Raw genomic sequence first — 19,204 nt, forward strand, 5'->3', positions numbered from 1 at the left:
GGGTGGGGGCGGGGCTTCGCGCGGGAGCGAGGCGGGCGCGGCCGCCTCTGTAGGGCTGTAGCGGCACCAGCACCCCGCTCGCGCGCGCGCGCCCGCCCGCCCCGCAGCCCCGGCCGCGCCGCGGCCCCGCCCTGCCTGCACCCTGGCGGGGCGGGAGCCGCTTTCCGCAGGCGCCCCAGGCCCCGGGGTGGGGGATGGGGATTGGGAGCGAGCCAGAGGGGCTGCAGGAGGAAGGGAGAGGAGCGGGCCGCGGGAGGAGGAGGCACCGGAGGAGGAGGGCGCAGGAGGCGGCGGCGGCGGCAGCGGCTCGGCCCGGTCCTCCAGCTCGGAGCGAGGCCACGTGCGCCCAGCACCCCCAGGGAGGGCGGCAAACCGCGGCGAGGCGCGCCGCGTCTGCGGAGCTGCCCCGGGGCGCGGGCCCGTGCAGGGGAGACCCCGGAGGGCCCCGCCCCCACCCGCGCCGGCGCGCCCCAACTACTTGAGCCCAAGTTCGCTCAGGTCCCCGCCTCCCCGGCCTCCCCCTCCTCCCTTCAGCCGGCAGGCTCGGCGGACCGCGCCCGCCCCGGGTGCGAGAGTCGGCGCCCCAGCCTGGGCCCCGGGGCGGCCTGGGTGTGAGGGAATTTTCCATTCGTTCTTTTCTCGGGCCCAGTCCGGCTTAGTGCTTCTCCCACTCGGAGGTTCCCGCGGCTTAAAGAGTCCGCAGCGAGCACCGAGATACCTCTTTCAGGGCGGGTTTTCGGGGTGTGTGTGTGGGGGGGTGGGACTTGCCCAAAGGGCGGAAAGAAGATCTATTTAAAATAAAAAAAAAAAAAGTGGTGGTTCTGTTGCAGTGGTATGAGAGCTTTAACAAATGAGAGAGAGAGAGAGAGAGAGAAGCAAGAGGAGGAGGAAGGTGGGGGGCGGGGGGTGTGGAGAGGCTGGTGCAAAAGGAATGCGCGTTTGCAGGAGGAGGAGTAAAGCGATGATTGTGTAATTAAATAATAAAACAATCCTTAAGTCTGATTTGGAGAGAGCTCGAGCGGGGTCCAGAGGGTGGAACCGGTGAATTTTTCAACTTCCAAGTTTTGCAACGAAAGAAAGCGAGAGAGGGAGGGGAAAAAAGAGCCCAGAGCAGAAAAGAGAGGAGTTTGGAGCCGAGCGGGAGAGCGGGATTTATCGTTTGGGATTTTTCAGAAGCGCGTTCCGATCCCCCTGGGCTCTGGGCAGCGGCGGCGGCAGCAGCAGCCTCCTTGCTCGGCCGGGTCAGACGCGGGGCGACGCGGGCGGGCGGGCGGCCGGGCGTGGAGGAGTCGGCGCGGGCGGCGGCGGCGGCGGCTGCAGCCGGGAACCGCGCGCCGCGAGCCTCTTCCGCCCCGGAGACCTGCTCTCGCGCCCCCTCCCTCACCCCGGCCTCTCCCGGCTCCCCCACCCACCCCGCCCCCACCTCGGCCCTCTCCCGCGCGCGCCCCGCCACCCGCGCGCACTCGCTCACGCTCCCCCTCGCGCACACACATGGTCGGCTCGCGGCAAAGTTTCGCCTGCGATCGCCACTCCGGGATCCTGCCGCAGTGCTCGGGGCTGTAACCTTGAACTTTCCCAGCGCGGTGACACATTCTCCTCGCTCTCCCTCCCGCCCTCTCTCCTGCGCCCCCCTCCCCGCCTTTTTTAAAAAAGCATTTCACCACCAACCACCACCCCAATCCAGCCCACACCGAACCTTCGCGCACCCCCTAGCCCCCAACAACAACAACAACAACTGCAAAACAGAAAACAAATCCCCAAACCCAGGCGAAAAGCAGCCAACACCGGCGGCGGCGGCGGCGGCGGCCTCGGCGAGCACGGCCAGCGCGCTCGGACTGCAGGAGGGTTAAAAGTGTAGATTGGATTTCACCCCGGGAAATCTAGCACGCCGAGTGAACTTGAATCTTTGGCTATTTAAGGAGGACTGGGTTTGTTGTGAAGTTGCGGTGATCCAGCGCAGAGCCCCGTCCTGATTGATCGCATCGCGGGGCTCAGATGACTGTAAAATGAATAGATGAAATTCTTGCTTCTCGAAGATTTTCTTGGGCATCTCCGGGGAAGTGCGTTTTAAGGCGAAGTCATGATGTATTCTCCCATCTGTCTCACTCAGGTACAAGTCTCGGTCACTCTCTCGAGCTTTCTCTCTAGCCCGAAATGCCTTTGTTTTGTTTTGCTGCTCTCGTCTGCGGACAATTAATGGCTTTAGTTAACCTCCGCACACCCCGGTTCCCCGCAGAAGAAGTGGCTCGGAGTCGCGGCGGGATCTGCAGGGCGGCGCGGGTGTCGGCGCGCGGCCCCTAGCCCACGGCCACCGCGCGCGCTCAGCCCGGCGCCCCGGGCACGGAGAGCTGGCGCCCGCGCGCTGCCAGGGCGGCTGGGCCGGGCGAGGCCGCCGGGGGTGGGCAGGGCCCGGGCTCGCGAGCACTAGCCCGCGCGCGGCCCCCCGAGTGTCTGCTGCGCCCCTGCCCAGGGTGCCCGCCGCCTCTCTTGGTCGCTTGCGTGCCGAGGCGGACTCCGGCTTTGGAGGAGCTTTGGGGGGGGACTGAGCCCTTATAAACAACCAGTGAACTTGGGCGAGGGGACTCCAGTAGGAGTACTTGTGGGCGCCTCTGGACTCCGCTGCAGGCAGTGGGCGGGAGACGAAGCGAGTCGGAGGTTGTGGTCCGGGGACCCATTCCTTTGCTTAAATTGGGGATCTGAAACTCTGGTCCATTGCGATCCGCACTTTGAGGTTTCCAGTGACCAAGCCACAAAGGCGCTCTTTACGTGGACTCGAGTTAGCTGGTCGTGGTGAAAGTTAAGGACTTTTACAACATGTTCGTTTTGTGGAGACCTGTTCATTTGACGATATTTGGGTGTAGGTCAGAAAGTAATGCTGAAAAAGTAAGGTCATTAAAAAATTTTTCACCTTGATAATTTTCCTTAGACTTTAGGAACAGTGTTATGAAATAAAATACTGGCTTTATGCTTTTACAAGGACACAATTTATATAATTTTAAACCAGTCAGTCAAATGGAAAAGTGGCGAGACCGAACAGACTCACCTGGGGGCATCTTTCTTCGCTGCCCAGTTGACTAACCAACTGACAACTAACCAAATTTCTCAGCCCAGAGTTGTTATCTGAAACAGTATTTTAAAGCTCTAACGGTTTGGGACAGTTGACTTCAGCTTTTAGGAGGATATGTCACGATTAGTAATTGATAACCATTTTCTTTGACATTGGCTTAAAAACTAAACAGTTTAAGAAGTGTCGCCTAGTCTTGAGTGTGTTACAACTTTTAAAAAATCCAGTATCATGATGATGCATTTTTACAATGGACAAATGATTAAGATTTCAATTGTATGACAATTAGAAGCCATTGTGATTCAAAAGGACTGAGGCATTCATAAATTGTGAATGAAGATGAAAACAATGATAAGGCTTATTCAGTGATTGGATACAGTCCTGTAGCTTTTTGGCTGACACATTTTTTATTGTTTATATTTTGTTTGGCATGTGAGTATGATTAACTTAGATATGGCTATTTTCAGCAAGTAAACGGGCACTTTAATTTAACAAAACTGGAAAAATGAGTTGCTGAGCTATTTGTATTTTTAAGGCTGTGAATAATGGCCAATAAATATGATGATGAAACTGTTTCAGGTATAACGAATTGCCTTCAATTGCGAAAGTTACCTTTTCTATTACCCGTCAGTAGGATTTTTTTCCCTCTTTCTGGTAAACCATATCCATTTGATATTATTTTTACAGTATTGAAGCATAGTTCAAATAAAACAAATTGAGGTAAGCTTTTCACTTGCAAAGTGCTGCACCACTTATTCTCACCTGTGAAGGATTGTTTTTCTATATTAATTCATATTTCCAGCATTGGCTTTTTAGACACATTGCTAGCGATTACATTGCATTTTTGGTTTCCACTAAATATGCATTGAAAAGTCACTAGCTTTATTTGAATTTGTGTAAGTTAAAAATAATATTGTAGCATTGTGACATATAGAATATTAGGAGCATATACAGCATAGTCATTCAGCTATCACATTAGTATTCGAGGATACATACTTACCAACACTAATTCATGATGACTGATATTCTCTACAGTTTTAATAATGTAAATCTAAGTTGACATATTGAAACTGTTTTGGGGATTTAAGGCCTAGACTAGGAATTTTAGCTTTAGAATTCTCACTTTAATATCTGTGTGACTTTATAGGCAGTGTAAGGTGTTGCAAAAGTAACATTAATGGTGTTCCTTTGATATCAAACCAGTAGTTTAGTTTTGTATTACAAGAGCCTAATAGCTGTAACAAAACATTTTTTAGGTTATATAAATACAAAATAGAGAAACATTCTTGATTGAAAACTTTACAAAGTGTTTCAGTTTTTGCAATAAGAAATCTAGGTTTTAGAAAGAATTTCCAAAAGGAGCTAAAGTGGATATTTATCAAAGTGTTATTCAAAAGTATCAGTACAGGAATATAAATCTGTATTTATGCATCAGTATAAATCAGATGTAAAAGGAAAATTAAGAACCATCATATATGATTTTGTATTTGCTTTTTCTAAAAATAATGTAAATCCTTAATAATATAACTTTCACTTGGAATGACTGCATTGAATTTTTTTTCTTTCACTGTTTCGCAAGTTCTTAAGGTGCATTTTAAAAAATGGTTTATTGTTGTATAGCAGTGCTCCAAGAACATCTAGTATTTACTCTTCCACCTCTATATTGGTCTAATTTTCCATCCCTTTCATGGAGACCACTGTTTCTGTGAAGAAAAATAAATATTTCCAGTGGAATTAGGACTGTTTCCTTTTATATTTGAAATTTGTAACTAGGTTATTTATTTTATCAATTTAGTTCAACTAAAGGAAGTTTAAAAAGAGAAAGAATTACTGAATGCCAATGTGTTTTATTAAAAATTCTGAGAGAGCAAGGTGGCATATTACCTTAGTATAGAGCCATTAGATCTTAGATCATTTACATGTTTTGCTTTCTTAAAAAATAATTTTCATAGTTGTTTAAAGTATTATTGTGATAACTTATTAATTAGGACATTTGAATACCTTAAGCACTTTTTTTTTGATGAAGACAAGTTACTATGCTCCATATTCATGTCATTCAAAATCACTAAAAATATATTGTAACTCAGCAATAGAAAACAGTCATACTTGGGAGGTGATATTTTAGTCATGTTAATATAGAAGTATATATGACTTACTGAAAACCTCTACTTATTTTTTGAGGATATGTCTCCATGTCAGAAGAAAGTGTTTCACTTGAAAGAAATCTACATACTAGTAAAGACCTGAAAAATATTTATAAGGCAACTGTGAACTGAGAAAGTTTGTCACTTCTGTTTATCAGTAGGAAAAAAGTATGTTTTAAAACATTACTTGATACCATTGGCAACAAACTCAAGGCAACTTTAAAAAACATTGTTTTGTGTGCATTTGCTAAGAAATTCCAAATTCAGCCCTCAAATTTGCATTTTGATTGTTTAAAATAAGGTATTAAAATTTTGAGATCTGTTACATGATAGCTGATTGGACACTCAAATTTAATCAAAGTATGTTTGATGTCTTTATAAGAAAATGGAATGTTACTGAACATAGTACTTAAGGATAAAAGCACTTAGGAGTTACCACTTCGCTTAATATCTGTTAAAATAATATTGCATTTTTAAAAGTGTGGCAAGGCTAAAGTGAGTGAGACAGAGCTCTCCCGCCCCTGTGTAGTCTTTACATCTCAAGTTTTTAGTTTGTGAGTATATATGTATGTTTTTTAATCATATCAATAAATCATAGTAAAAGTCAGATTATAGGAAGTGAGTTCCCAAAGCATGTTTGAGTCCACATTTCCTCGAGCAGGGTTTCCTTTTGCATATATTTCTAAGGGGGATAAACAAAGTTTTTGTAGTTACAGTGAACGCTGAAAGCATGGCATCAGAAAGTGTATGGAGATAGGGAGGTCTTATCGTGGGCTGTGGTTGCTGTGAGCAGGGCTGCCTTCCCACACAAAGAACAGATTGTGGTTTAACTCTTTCCATGGCCTAGTTTAATGTGCTCGCATAGTAACTGAATTGTTCAGATCTCTGCTGGAAACTACTGATCGGTTTAATGATTTCCTCTATGGCATTTGGTTATGCCTCATGCTGTGATGTAATCATCTACATTCTGTATTGTTATAAAATTTTGATTTAGGCTTATTCCGCTCTAGGAACATTTTACGGCAATATGTTAAAACACTTGAAAACTGCATTACTGATTGGATGGGATGTACACTTCTTCCGGATCTGAACTGCAGACTGTGAACATGCTGCAGTCTTTAGCATTGAAACTTTGAATTTGATCTTAACATTTTTAAGATTCATACCTCTGGGAGTTTGGGGGCATCTTCTTTGTTAGAATGTCATTCGTGATACTTTCATCAGTTTTACCTGATGGAATTCATCAGTCTGCTGATTCAGTAGAATTTATTCCACGTAGTCCAGGGTGACCAGCCCTCGGATATCAATTCTAACTTGGGATATAAACAGTTAGAGAAAGTTATTTTGTGGTTGAGGTGACAATACAGTAGCCAGAAAAGTGGCTGCAGTGGAAGTTCTCATTTGTTTCAGATCTGGCCCTATTGCCTGCGTACAGGGTGCACGCACTGGATGTTAAGCTCTTTCTCGGAACTTAGGAGAATAGGCCTGAGCTTAGGAGACAGGTTTTACCTACTGCAGGAAGTAGTGAAACACTGACTGCTTTGGGAAGTAACTTGAAATAACTGTAGGTGCAGATTATCTGCCACTCCTCACCGCCTCCCTCCCTTACAGGAGGCTTAGATGAAACAGGCAGGGAAAATGCAGGAGCCTGAGGTAAACCACTTAATTCACAAGATGGGATCTCTCCACATCAGATTCACTAGCCCATGCATACGTGCGCCCACAGCCCTGTCCGAGAATTCAAATGTGTAGCAAATTAACTATATTGATTCCACAAAAGCAGGGAGTGACCAGCGGTGCAGTCCTGGTGTCACCCTGCCACCGCTTGCAGAGACACAAAGAATGTAAAGTTGGTGCCAAGTTGCCATTTTTCATTGTTCACCTCAGATTGATTTTTAAGGGATTTAGAATAATTGCCATCCTCATGTGATCGGTTAACAAATTAACTGACTCTGTGGGGCTTCAGACGCTATAGGAAAGCTGCCGGAAGAACATCTAAGTCAATTTTGTTATCAACTTTAGAAACTTATTTAAAAATGCAAGAGTGTGTCTGTGGGTCTGTGAGAGAGTAGGAGTGTGTGTGTGTGTGTGTGTGTGTATGTGTGCACACGCGCACGTGTGTGTATGTGTGCACATGCCCACGCGTGTGCTGGGGGCTAGCGTTGCTGGTGGAGGGAGGGACTGTGCTGCTCAAAGTATGGAAACCTCTTCAGGACACTGATCCGACAAGCTGTGTCCTTTGCCCACTTTCCCTCACTGTATACCAGTTTCTCTAGTTACCACTCTCGGAATGGTGCTGTTTCAGTGTTGGAATGTTGGACGTTTGATAAGAAAATGGATCAAGTTTAATGGCGCATGCTCTTTGTGCCACCAGCAGCCTCTTGCTGAGAGCATGCTCCAAAAGCGGGAACTGTGTGGCATTACACTGAGCATCTATATGCTTTGTGTTTCTGTGCCACGGAGAAGAGAAATGAACTGTGGCATCGCTCCTGCTTTCTGAACAGCTCTGCTCCGATTAAAAAAAAATCTCACTGTGTTCTTTGTAAAATGGTACTGCTTAGTGTTAGTTGGTCAATCAAATATTTAAATATTGAATTAGGTGCCAAGCACCTTGGTTGCTTACATTTTAAAGAATGTAGGATGCATGGTGGGAATGAGGGGGATGGGGCCTGAGTGGAAATATAAATATACACCTTATTTTCTTTTTTAGGAGGGAGAATCAACCTGTGCGTTTTGGCGGAAAAGGGGCAGCTTGGCGTACTTTATTTTCTTCTGGTCCTGCTATTTTGATAATTTTAAATAAGAAAAGGATTTTTTTTCGTGCATAACTTTTGGTACCGAATTGGGAATGGGTTGTAGTCTGATGTTTTAGAGCCTTTAAAAAACTAAACTGACTGTGTATGTCTTCTTTTTCCTCCGCATCTTCCACAGGATGAATTTCACCCATTCATCGAGGCACTACTTCCACACGTCCGTGCAATCGCCTATACTTGGTTCAATCTGCAGGCTCGGAAACGCAAGTACTTTAAAAAGCACGAGAAGCGAATGTCAAAGGATGAAGAAAGAGCAGTCAAAGATGAGCTTCTCAGCGAAAAGCCTGAAATCAAACAGAAGTGGGCATCCAGGCTCCTGGCCAAACTGCGCAAAGATATCCGCCAGGAGTACCGAGAGGACTTTGTGCTCACCGTGACTGGCAAGAAGCACCCGTGCTGTGTCTTATCCAATCCTGACCAGAAGGGTAAGATTAGGAGAATCGACTGCCTGCGACAGGCAGACAAAGTCTGGCGTCTGGATCTAGTCATGGTGATCCTGTTCAAAGGCATCCCCTTGGAAAGTACCGATGGAGAGCGGCTCATGAAATCCCCACATTGCACAAACCCAGCACTTTGTGTCCAGCCACATCATATCACAGTATCAGTTAAGGAGCTTGATTTGTTTTTGGCATACTACGTGCAGGAGCAAGGTAGGAGCAGATTGTTCTTTCTTCTAGCCCGGCACACACTGCCCACAAACCCCACACAAGGAACACCTGGCTTGGGTTAGATGGTCCTGGAGGCCCCTGGGTTTCGTTCACCCGCTCTGGGGAGAGTGGCATGACCTCCTCCGCTTGCTTGTCCACTGCCATGCGCAAACCATGGAAATAGACATGGAGCTTTCCTACCTGGATAGGCATGGATATTTAAAGACCACAAAGAGATGCGTTTTCAAGGGTCTTTGAAATAATACACTTTTTCAAGGATGTAGAGTAGTCTGAAAACTATGGTTTATTACACTTCACTTTTTGTCCTCAGCTACATTCTTTACATCTAGTCATCTTTCCCCAGTTTGAAAATGTATCTTGATTTATGAATAGTCAAACTGTTCTTTAACAGTCTTCATATTAACCTCCTAACTAACGAGGTGTATCGACTTTGTTCACAAATCTAGTGCTATTGCCCTGAAAAACAGAATTAACATTTCCTATTACAGAATGCTTAAGATAACCAGTATCCAAAATATATCTTACGTAGAGCTACATTTATTTAATTTAAATATTTCTGTCAACACCTGCTTTTGATTGTGTAATATTCGCTGTAGATTAAAGGGATCATAGTTCTTGTTTAAATAATTTATAGTATTTTCCCAGAGTGACTTGGGAACACTTAATATTGTTCGTTTACTTGAATGTAAATTCATAAAACTTACCGAGGAGAGAAGTCGCAGCTCTTCTTACAGAACAAAAAGAAAAAGTAGACTGGTTACACGGGTTTAAAATAAATCTCAAAAAGAATGCAGAAACCGCATACCATACCTATTTTAAAAAATCCTTGATAAAGAGAGTGGTATAAATGTTGCCTGAATAATTCAAAAATAGGTGATTTTTTTTGCTGAATGTTTTCTTGGTTCATGAAATATGTTTATTATTTTTATTTTTCTTAATATATTTTCTTTGAAGTGGTGAGAATTTCTTTACTTCAAATAAATGTATCAGTATATATTGTGTCCTTGTATTACCAACAGTCCATTGTAAAACATTTTAGAAAAGAACCTACAAAAGTGGACTGTAGTTTCATCTGCCATAGATAATGGGTCATTTCCTAACTTGGCCTGGTGGTAGGGAAAGTGGCCTGCCGATAGCCAGGTGGCAGACAGCTATCTGATGTTGATTATATAAGTGTGGGATTTAGTAAATGGTGTGAACTTCATCATCATCCCAAAATATAAAATATAAGAATTACTCTCTTGGCTCAGAAATCTAAGTACTTACTATGTGCTTTTTGTCTTTGTATTCCCTTGGTGTAGTTTTAGAGATATGCTTAAAAGTCATTTAAAAATTTCTAGTTTGATTTTAAATAATGGTGCTTGATATCATACATTGGAAATATTATTTTTTTAAAAGATTGCATTTACTATTTCTATACACTTAAAAATTAAAGTCCAAGTAATAATGGCTTGGGGAAAAATATGTTTTTTCCCTGTGTGTCCTAAAATAAAAGCTCATTAACACATGACACTTAATTTGATTGACAGCTGCCTAGGAGGTGACATTTTAAGGTGGGCTGTAATATATGTGTTGGATTGACTGTAAATGTGCTATAACTCTGTTGTGAAAGTCAAGGCTCAAAGTAAAGTTTTAGAAAGTGGGTCATGTAACTTTTTAGTGCAGGGAGGGAGGATTTGTAAGCACTTCACTGCTGCCCGCCTTTTAACTTGCTTGAAGGCTAGTCCTGGAGGTGTGCACGCATGTACATTCACTCCTAGGGCAGGCAGCCAACTGTCTTGGTTGATGAACTGACAGTAAAGATCATATCCTTTGGATTTGTGAAGATAGATTGAAGAAAGAAAAATGCATAAATGCCTTCTGCATTGCACCATCAGTCATTATAGTCATAAAGTTTTAAGCAACTCTTGGAGACCACATTTTCAGATAAAACATTGATTTTGTTGTTGTTTTTAGTTTCTCTTTTAAAAACCTTTTATTTTACACTGTGCACCTAATTTGTATCTTCTGCTACCTGTGAGTGCATCATATCTTCTTAACGTCTGTTGCCTCTTTCTTTGAAAAAGTCACATTAGGATGCTTCTGTGTTTTCCTTTTTTCAAAATTTATGTCTTTTTTCCTTTGGTCAGATGTAGGTTAGTTATGTCATCTTGCAGTGCAGTTGGTTAAAGAAGGCATTTTAAAAGATAAGTCTGTAGTCAATCAGAGGGCTGCATGTCTCCCACCGTGACTTTTTATTTCTCCTCTAAGTGCATGAAAACCCACTTAAGTCTGTTTTATTAATCAGGTAAAGAAGTATAAAGAAAATCATGAAAGAAAGATCAGGAAAGAAAAATGTAATGTTTGCAACAGAATGAGCAACAGAATTACTTTTCCCCCCTTTTTTCTTTCTCTCCCCACTTGTAAATGACTGGGAGGAAAACATGAGAAAGAACAGAGAGAATGCCAAAGATGGTTGCCACTGGCACCAGGATTGGCATCAGACCCTCTTTGTTTAGCTCAGGATGCCTGTGATTTGTTAGTTGGCATCCGCATTGCAGTGTGGAGTGATGTTACAATATATTGACAATTTCCAGATCTAGAAATGTCAATAGTCCTCTTGGTTATTTATACAAGATCACAAACTGCATCTCTTCTGGAGGATGAAATAAAGACCAACAAATAATAAAGTTCATTGTTGACCAACTTCCTATGCTTTTTCCCTCGTTCTTTTTTGGTTCAACCCACACTTTTTTTTTTCTCATGCCCAGCAGCCTTAGCCTCATCTTTTTTTGAAATGTGGAAAGAGTTACTAGAGCTTTGACACAAGCTATAGTGCTACATCTGCATCTGATACAGTTTTGGGGAGAATGTATGCATTTTGAAATCATTTTTGATATATAGTTCATTAGACGTTTGCATCCCATGGCCGCAAGGCAGGATTTCCTTTAAAGCTAAATCTCTTTGTTATTCAGCCTCTTCTATGCCTAGAGTCTGGTGGACCGCAATTTAGTCCATTTTTCTATTGCTCCATGTTTAGGAAAGGGTCATGTTCAATATAATCATTTATAAAATGATGCCACCCCCCACTTTACCTAAAATGTACACATCATGTGGGAGTCCCTGCATTTAAATCCATAAAATCATTTGACGGTATTGATTCAGAGGGCTGCGCTTCGGCTGTGTCGTTGCTACAAGAACCGCCATTTTGTTTGTGAAGTGCCAGGCGAGGGGGAAAAAAAAGGCAGACACTGTGCTGGATGCCAATAATGGTTGCCAGTGGCACCGAGGTTGGCATCAGACCCTCTTTGTCTAGTTGCTGAATGCCTTTGATTCGTTGGTTGGCATCCGCATTGCAGTGGGCACACTGGAAAGTTTTTGACAATCCCTGAATGAAAGCTGCTTGCTTGTTTGCTGCAGCAAACCTTAGCTGATAGAAAACCCTTCCTTCTATTTATTTCTTTTAGGTTTCTTTTTTTTTTTTTAAAGATGGTGACAGATTAAAGGAAAAAACAGCTCTCAAGTGGCCTCCATTTTCCCCAAGATATTAAAGATGTCCAATGATTCTTGGGCAGGTGGTACCTATTCCCCATATTGTCTTTGTTATTGCCTTCTTGAAAGCAAAGCAAAACAAAACAAAACAAAAACCAGGCAAGCCTCGCATAGCACACCTTCCCAGGACAGAAGTGTACCGTAGGATGCTGGGTGTGCTTTGGGAAGGGTGTGGAGGGCTGGCTGGCTGCAGTGACATGGAATGCACTTGCCAGGACTGACTGTGGCTTTCAGTCACATCACTGCTTATTTCTTAGGCAATTTTTAGTTCCTTCAGTTTCCACACTTCCAAATTTTATAGTAACCTGCTGAGAGGTCCTTTCTATTTTTTTCCTAGTTAGTAATGTGTAACAGTGTAAATGTTAAAAAAAAAAAATGAGAAAACCTTCATGAGGAATCCTAACACCAGGAAGACCAACCAAAAGGCTGCAATAATTTTGGTTCAAGTTTCCTAGATAGTTTGCATTAATATTGCTTTCCAGTTAACCACTATTATCTCATTAATTAATAAGAAGGATTAGCAGTGCTACCCAAAGGGCTGCACAGAAGGAAGTCTGGCCTATGGAGGCCTTGAGTGGCCACACTGTGTCCTGTCTGAAGGGGGAAAAAGGCAGGCTGGGGTGGAGTAGGGGGGCTGGGCTTTCTCTGAGGCAGGAAAGGGTTTTGAAGAGAGATGGGTCACAACACACTTAAGAAGTTTCAGAATCCCAAGAGAGAGTAACTATTGCCAGTGAATTTAGCAGATTCGAGTTTCAACTCACTCAGCTTGACTGAGTTTTGGACTGTACTCTGCACTCTTATTAACCATATTTTGGAGTGCTAAAGAGAGGCCCGGAACCGCATGGCTCTCTTGAGAGAGGAGTTTCCTTTTGAGCCTTGTGGAATCCTTAAAATTGTGGATGGCAACTTCTGTTGTTTTATTGGTAACTGATATGATAATCAAAGTGCATTTTGAAGTTGTGAAAAACGTGACTTGTTTACAGGGGAAGTTGTAATCATTATTATTGTTTCTGAAATAGAATCCTTCCTGGTTGTCACATATCATTAGGGAGGAAGCAAATGCTAAGAATTGTTTTCCTCCCTCAGTTACTGACTTTTAGAATCCTTTTGGGTAACAATTATTTTTTTTTATGAAAAGCTTAAGTAGATAATTGTTTGCAAGTTGACAGCCTATTTTAACATTTTAATAAATTTCACTTCATTTGCAGATATTTCCCATTATGGGGAAAATGAAGCTTTCATAATTTGTTAAAACGAGGCTGCTCTTCAGGATGATCTGGTGTGCTTACATTGTGAAATGCTCAGAAAGCATGACGTTTGTATGCATGTTTGATTTAGGGGAACACTGTTAAGTTTTCCCATCTAGCATCCTGTCCTTGACTGAACTCATGAACTCCAGTGCACATTTGTTTGCATTCTGGCTCTCGCACAATTCAGCAGATAAAGAAGGGCTCTTACTGGCATGTCTTGCTCCTAGGCTTAATGAGACCTTTGTGGGAACATATATTGTAAGATAAGATACTTAGCAATTTTCTCACTGATAAGAAGAAAACACAGTCTAAGGGGCCAGAAGTTCACCCTCTCTGCCATGATGTTCCTGCCCTAAGATAGCTTTGCAGGACAATTCAAGAGTTAAACTCTTAGGCCCCATTTGCCAGCTGGGAAAGCTTGGCATCTGTGTTCTGATATGGCAAACTAAGCTCTTGCATTGCTCTTCATATGATCTCACTTTTCAAAGGGGAAGGGGGGAGAGAGAGAGGGAGGGAGAGGGAGAGGGAAAAGCAGGGAGGGAAAGAGAGGTATGTCATTTGTTGTATCAATTATGATTTTCAAATAGTTAGAAAGTATATAATGATCCACTTTTTGGAGGCAGCAGAGGTTGGTAAAATATCCTGCTGACAGCATTAGGTGTCCCTCCTTGCCTTATACTCTCTCACCATATACACAGTGCTACACATTTTGTAATAAAAAATATTCATCTAGACTTTATGTTTGGGTTTGCAAATTTAGTGCACTATGCCTCTTGTGTGGAAAAATTACTCCATATACAAAAGAACCAAAATGATGTTCTTTATTCAGGAATTATGGCAATTTGGGGGAACAGTGCAATGATAGGAGATGATGGTTAGGTCTCCCAAAGGGTGCTCCCTGATGGATACAGGGTGTGCACCTGCAGACTCAGCTGGGCAGGAGCCATTGAGGGAGGCCTGTCGCCACTGCTTTAATTCTTTAAAGTTTCTTTTTTCGAAAGTGGTACCTAAGGGGTATATCCACACATAGCCGTACTATAGATTTGGTAGGACTTTTTTATTTACTTACTTGTTTTCCCCTAAATTTGGAATTTATGAGGAAACTGCCAAAAGGAAATTAAAGTTTTAATCCTCCATTAACTTTTTCTCTTAAGTTCGGCACTACAGTTTGGAACAACAATCCAAGATATCTAATAAGTAAAGTCTCTCTCCTCATAAACTTTCATTCTGCTCGATTGAACTGAAAAACTAGACCAGTGCTTTAAAAAAAACTGTTTTATGACACTGTTACTCTTGCCATCCCTGCTGACCAGTTGGAATTTCAGCACCTTGAAGAGGGAGGGACCCAATGGGAGGCTGAGTCAGAATTCTCTGGAATTCATAAAAGTTGAGATAAGTTTTCATGTCTGTCATGCCAGTGGCTTACATGATAACTGACTTTATAATCAAAGGAATCATTGTTGCATTGTTGGAAGGTTAAGGTTTTCAGAGAGTGGAACTAGCCTATGAGATGCTTATTAAAGTAGGGAATTACTAAGTATCTGAAAAAGATGGGCAAAGGCAAGGGTGATCCCTGGCTCTGAAACTAGTTTTAGGTGGAAGCATCTCCTCAGTTTGTGAAAAGGTAGCATCTTCTAGTGTGAAGCTGAGGAAAGTTGAACTTGTGACACTCGAGGAGTTTGTCAGTGTGTGTGCTGTGACAAAGCAATGTCATGTTCGGCGCAATGTTTTACAGCCTTTTTTCCCTCCATCCTTGTGGCGGAGGAATAATTTTAGAAATCTCAAGGACTAGTGGTTATGCGATGGGAAACGGGAGTTCTTACAGCAGCACGCCTCAGCGCCAAGCATAGCAAGAAGGGAGCTTCCTCTTCAGACTCACTTTTCTGTGGCAACGTGGTATGTTGTCTCATTTTAAAATGCATTCTTGGGTCCTTGAACTCTAATTATGTGATGTGGTTAATTTCACTGACTTCCATTGTGAGGATTGGCATAGAGAATAAATCACCAAACTGCGGAGAACTTGCGAACATTAAGTGAGTGTGGTGGATGAGGGAGTCTGCAGGATTAGTTTGTGTTAGCCTGGATGTTACAGGATGTGAGGCTAATGGGACTTGAATGCTTGGGCTCTTGGGTTGTTATATTATTCAGAAAATTGGAAGAAATGGCCACCAATTAACCAATGAGGTGGAAAGACCTTGAGGCTGAATTGAAGGCCACACATACAAGAAAAAAAAATCCTCAAAATTTACGTCAAGCAATGTTCTAAGAGGGGAATGCAAACTATTCTTGTGCATAAATATATTGTTTATAATAAAACACTTAGATACACATATTCCCTCTGTTTATGATGATAGTTTAAACAGGACAGCATTGATGAATCACAGACAGATTAAAGAACTCTGAATAAGGACTATATAATTGAAAATATGGGGTGATAGATGGAGTAATTTTACTGGCTGAGAGTTGCCTAGAGGTTGTTTATTTTCAGGATCCCATTTCAAGGCAGTTCAGAGCGTGCAGTAGGTTATGGATGAGGCACAAATCAGTTGAAAATGGGATTTGTTTAAACAAGTGCAAAAAAAGAAAATAAGAATTGCCTTTGAGAAAAAATTCTTTAATCTAAATATATTGCAGTTTAAAAATTCTGGTTAGCTTCAACTCCGTGTCTCAAAATAGAAAATTTAATAAATAGTATTGAGTTGAATTGTAAAATCCATGTCCTCTCCCACGAAACTACACAAAAGCATTTAACAAGCATCAGTCCGCAATGGTGAGACTGATACACGTTCTGCTGTAGTGTGAAACTGCAGATTTTTTTTAAAACTTGATTTTTCAAAACTCATATTGAAAAAAATACATGGAGAGACGTTCTGCTCTTAACAGGGAATGGTAGCGCTTAGGACAAAAATCTGATCATAAGCACAGATGTTAAGACAGTTATTTGAAATAGGGGTATATTCTGTAATTTGTGTGAGTAGGGGATTACGTTTATGCCCATGTTAATAACACGAGTATGTCAATATGAAGTCTATACCCCTCTATTAGTAAATTCTAAAGTGTGAAAAATGTTCCTGCTTAGGACAACTTGTATTTTATTATTCTGACATCTGCAGTTTCTGGATGGATTACCTTAAATTTGCTATGCTATGTTAAAAGCCTTGTTTTATGAGGTTGGTCTCAGCTTCTGGCCTTGGTGTCAGGAACCCTGCTACGTGATGCAACTTGCCTTGTTAGGTTTAATTGACCAAAGCTGATGTGTTAAAACAATTCATTTGTGCTGTAACTTATGCCCTGGCTAAGTTGCTACCTGAATCCTTTGACCTTGACTTGTCTGGGTCATGAAATGGCTGCAAGCTGTTTGACCTTTCTATTGTGTAGTAATGTCACTGTTTCCTCTTATTCTTTTATGGTAATAGCTGACAAAAAGCCCCAGCCCTGACTTTACACCCCAGTGGATTCCAGGCCTCCCTCCGCAAGAGCGACGTCTTCTGTTTGACATGGTCTAGCCGTAGAAGTGACTTTTCTTTTGTTTGCTGACAGTGATGGGGACAAATTTGCAGTCCTCCTTGCTCCAGGGGGAGGGGGATAGTATTCTGGCATTTGGAGGGGTTTGGATTTCTTCTGCTTAGATTTTCAGTTTCCGTGTTTTGTGATTATTCATATCACCATTTCCTTTTCCCCCCCTCTTCTGAAGTCGGCTTTTCAGCTTTTTATATTTATGGTTTCCTTAATAATTACTTTTCAACATTTTCAGCTGTTACAATAAAAATATTTTATTGTCACCATGTAGGGTAAAACTGGTCAATTTAGTTATGCTTTGGATTAGCAGTGTGTAAGTCCTAAAATGACTGACTTTTAAACTTCACCTCTTAAACTTGTCTGGTATTGGCAAAAGCTGTATACTAAACATGTAGGATTACAACACAATTTTTAAGAAATGAGGGTCATGTTGGAACTTTATATATTCCATCTGAGAGTTTTAGGGGAACCTATTCTTTTGACTTAGATAGCTAAATTTCAAAACAGTGAACCATTGGTAAATTTGAAGTTTTTATTTCTTTGGGCATGTTTGCCAGCATGTGAAATTCAATGGTTGTTTTAACGATTATGAAAATTGTTTTTTCCCTTCTTTATGAAACCCTCCTGTGCAAAAATAGAGACTTTTACCTCTGTTCTCTTCTGAAGCAGTGAAATAATTTTATTTTTAAAATATTGGAAATGCCTTCTAAAATGTTAAAACGCAGATATTTTTATGCTACCAAAATTTTCTTTGCCAAATATGACATTGTAGTTCATGATTTTTCCTATATTTGCCAGATTAAATATTTAAAATCCAAGCTGTTACATTTTATTTTTAAATTATTAGAGGAAAAAAAGGAAGTTTAAGTTAGAACGTGCATTTCCTCACTTGTGTGTCCCATACTGTTTATCCGTGTGTGTGGATACACTGACAGATGAGAGACAATGTGGTCCAGGCACTAGAACCTTGGAAAAAAGCATGCGATTTTTCTCTTCCTATTTAAAAAATATCTGAAATGGCAGGTGAGAGGGGTTTTTTTCCCTTTCTTTCTTTCTTTCCTTCTTCCTTCCTTCCTTCCTTCCTTCCTTTCTTTCTTTTTCTTTCTTTTTCTTTCCTTCTTTCCTTCTTTCCTTCTTTCTTTCTTTCTTTCTTTCTTTCTTTCTTTCTTTCTTTCTCTCTCTCTCTCTCTCTCTCTCTCTCTTTCTTTCTTTCTTTCGTTGTTGCTGTTTTAAACTATTTTTTCCCCAGAAATGTTCACAAGATCAAAGAATTTAAATGCTTTTCAGCATTAATTGTGTTGATAATCCAGCATCCTGAAGATGGAAGGATGAAGGGTGAATGAAACAATTGGACTTTAGTCAGTAGCCTGTTTCTCTCTCCTGTCCCATAACATCCAATCCAGACTTGAAAACACCTCTCGTGCCTTTCTGCTCATTCACCTGTGTTCTCAGCAGGGAGCCAATATAGAGTCAAGTTTGGATGTGGTCAGTGGGCTGATGGGTCATATGCAATGGGTCTGTGGTACAGGAACAGCCGCCAACCCCCAAGGGTTTCAAAATGTCTGTGATTTCTTCCAGAAGTCTGCCTCAGTTCCTCCATTGAAATGATTTGAAACAAATCTTAGCTGCTGGATTAAAGAGCCTAAGTTCCTGAATCATGGGTAATTGATGTGTGCACGTGCACGCACGTGTGTGTGTGTGTCTGTGTGTGTGTGTGTCTGTGTGTGTGTTGCAGAGTTGAAAAGAAGTGAAGGTACAGGAAAAAAGAGAGAAATAGGGGTTAGATCTTTCAGGAATTACTTATGAAGGATGATTCATTCATAGATTGAGGAGTAAATAACATACCATTTAAAACATTCTGTCAGTTTTGAATTTTGGATTCCTTCTTAAGTAAGCAGATCTCCCTTCTTCCTACCTTTTAGTTTTTGTAGAACATAGAAAAATAAGTGCATTAATCCGATATTTCTTTCTAGTCTTGGTTCTCTCGTTATCAACTTTGTGACCTTGGCTAAGTCACTTAAGCTCCACGTGCTTTGGTTTTCAGTTTTGTAAAATGGGGATTAGAATGCCCACTTCACAGGGCTGTTTTAGGATTACATGAAATAATTCATGTAAGTAAAAGCAATAATGTTAATAAGGGTGGTTATTGCTCTATATAAAAGAACATGGCATAATGTAGACATCCGGAAAAAATACCCAGTAGTGAAGAGAATGA

At 41.8% G+C, this 19,204-nt stretch overlaps 1 protein-coding gene across 9 annotated transcripts in view; it reads left to right on the forward strand.

The window, feature by feature from the left end:
* The first annotated feature begins 247 nt into the window (after positions 1-247).
* The window catches only part of NFIB (nuclear factor I B), a 236,124-nt gene continuing 217,167 nt past the window's right edge, over positions 248-19,204 (forward strand). For 3 of the 9 annotated variants that reach the window (XM_057725167.1, XM_057725164.1, XM_057725166.1), the window contains exons 1-2: positions 1,541-2,110; positions 8,140-8,671. In XM_057725167.1, the coding sequence (XP_057581150.1) occupies positions 2,081-2,110; positions 8,140-8,671 (562 nt within the window). In that variant the 5' untranslated portion in view covers positions 1,541-2,080. Of the gene's footprint in view, positions 2,111-8,139; positions 8,672-19,204 lie in introns of all 9 variants that reach the window. The other 6 variants (XR_009051622.1, XM_057725171.1, XM_057725170.1 and 3 more) reach the window with 5 other exon arrangements.

This window comes from Hippopotamus amphibius, chromosome 2, assembly GCF_030028045.1.
Source record: "Hippopotamus amphibius kiboko isolate mHipAmp2 chromosome 2, mHipAmp2.hap2, whole genome shotgun sequence".
Classification (NCBI taxonomy): Eukaryota; Metazoa; Chordata; class Mammalia; order Artiodactyla; family Hippopotamidae; genus Hippopotamus; species Hippopotamus amphibius.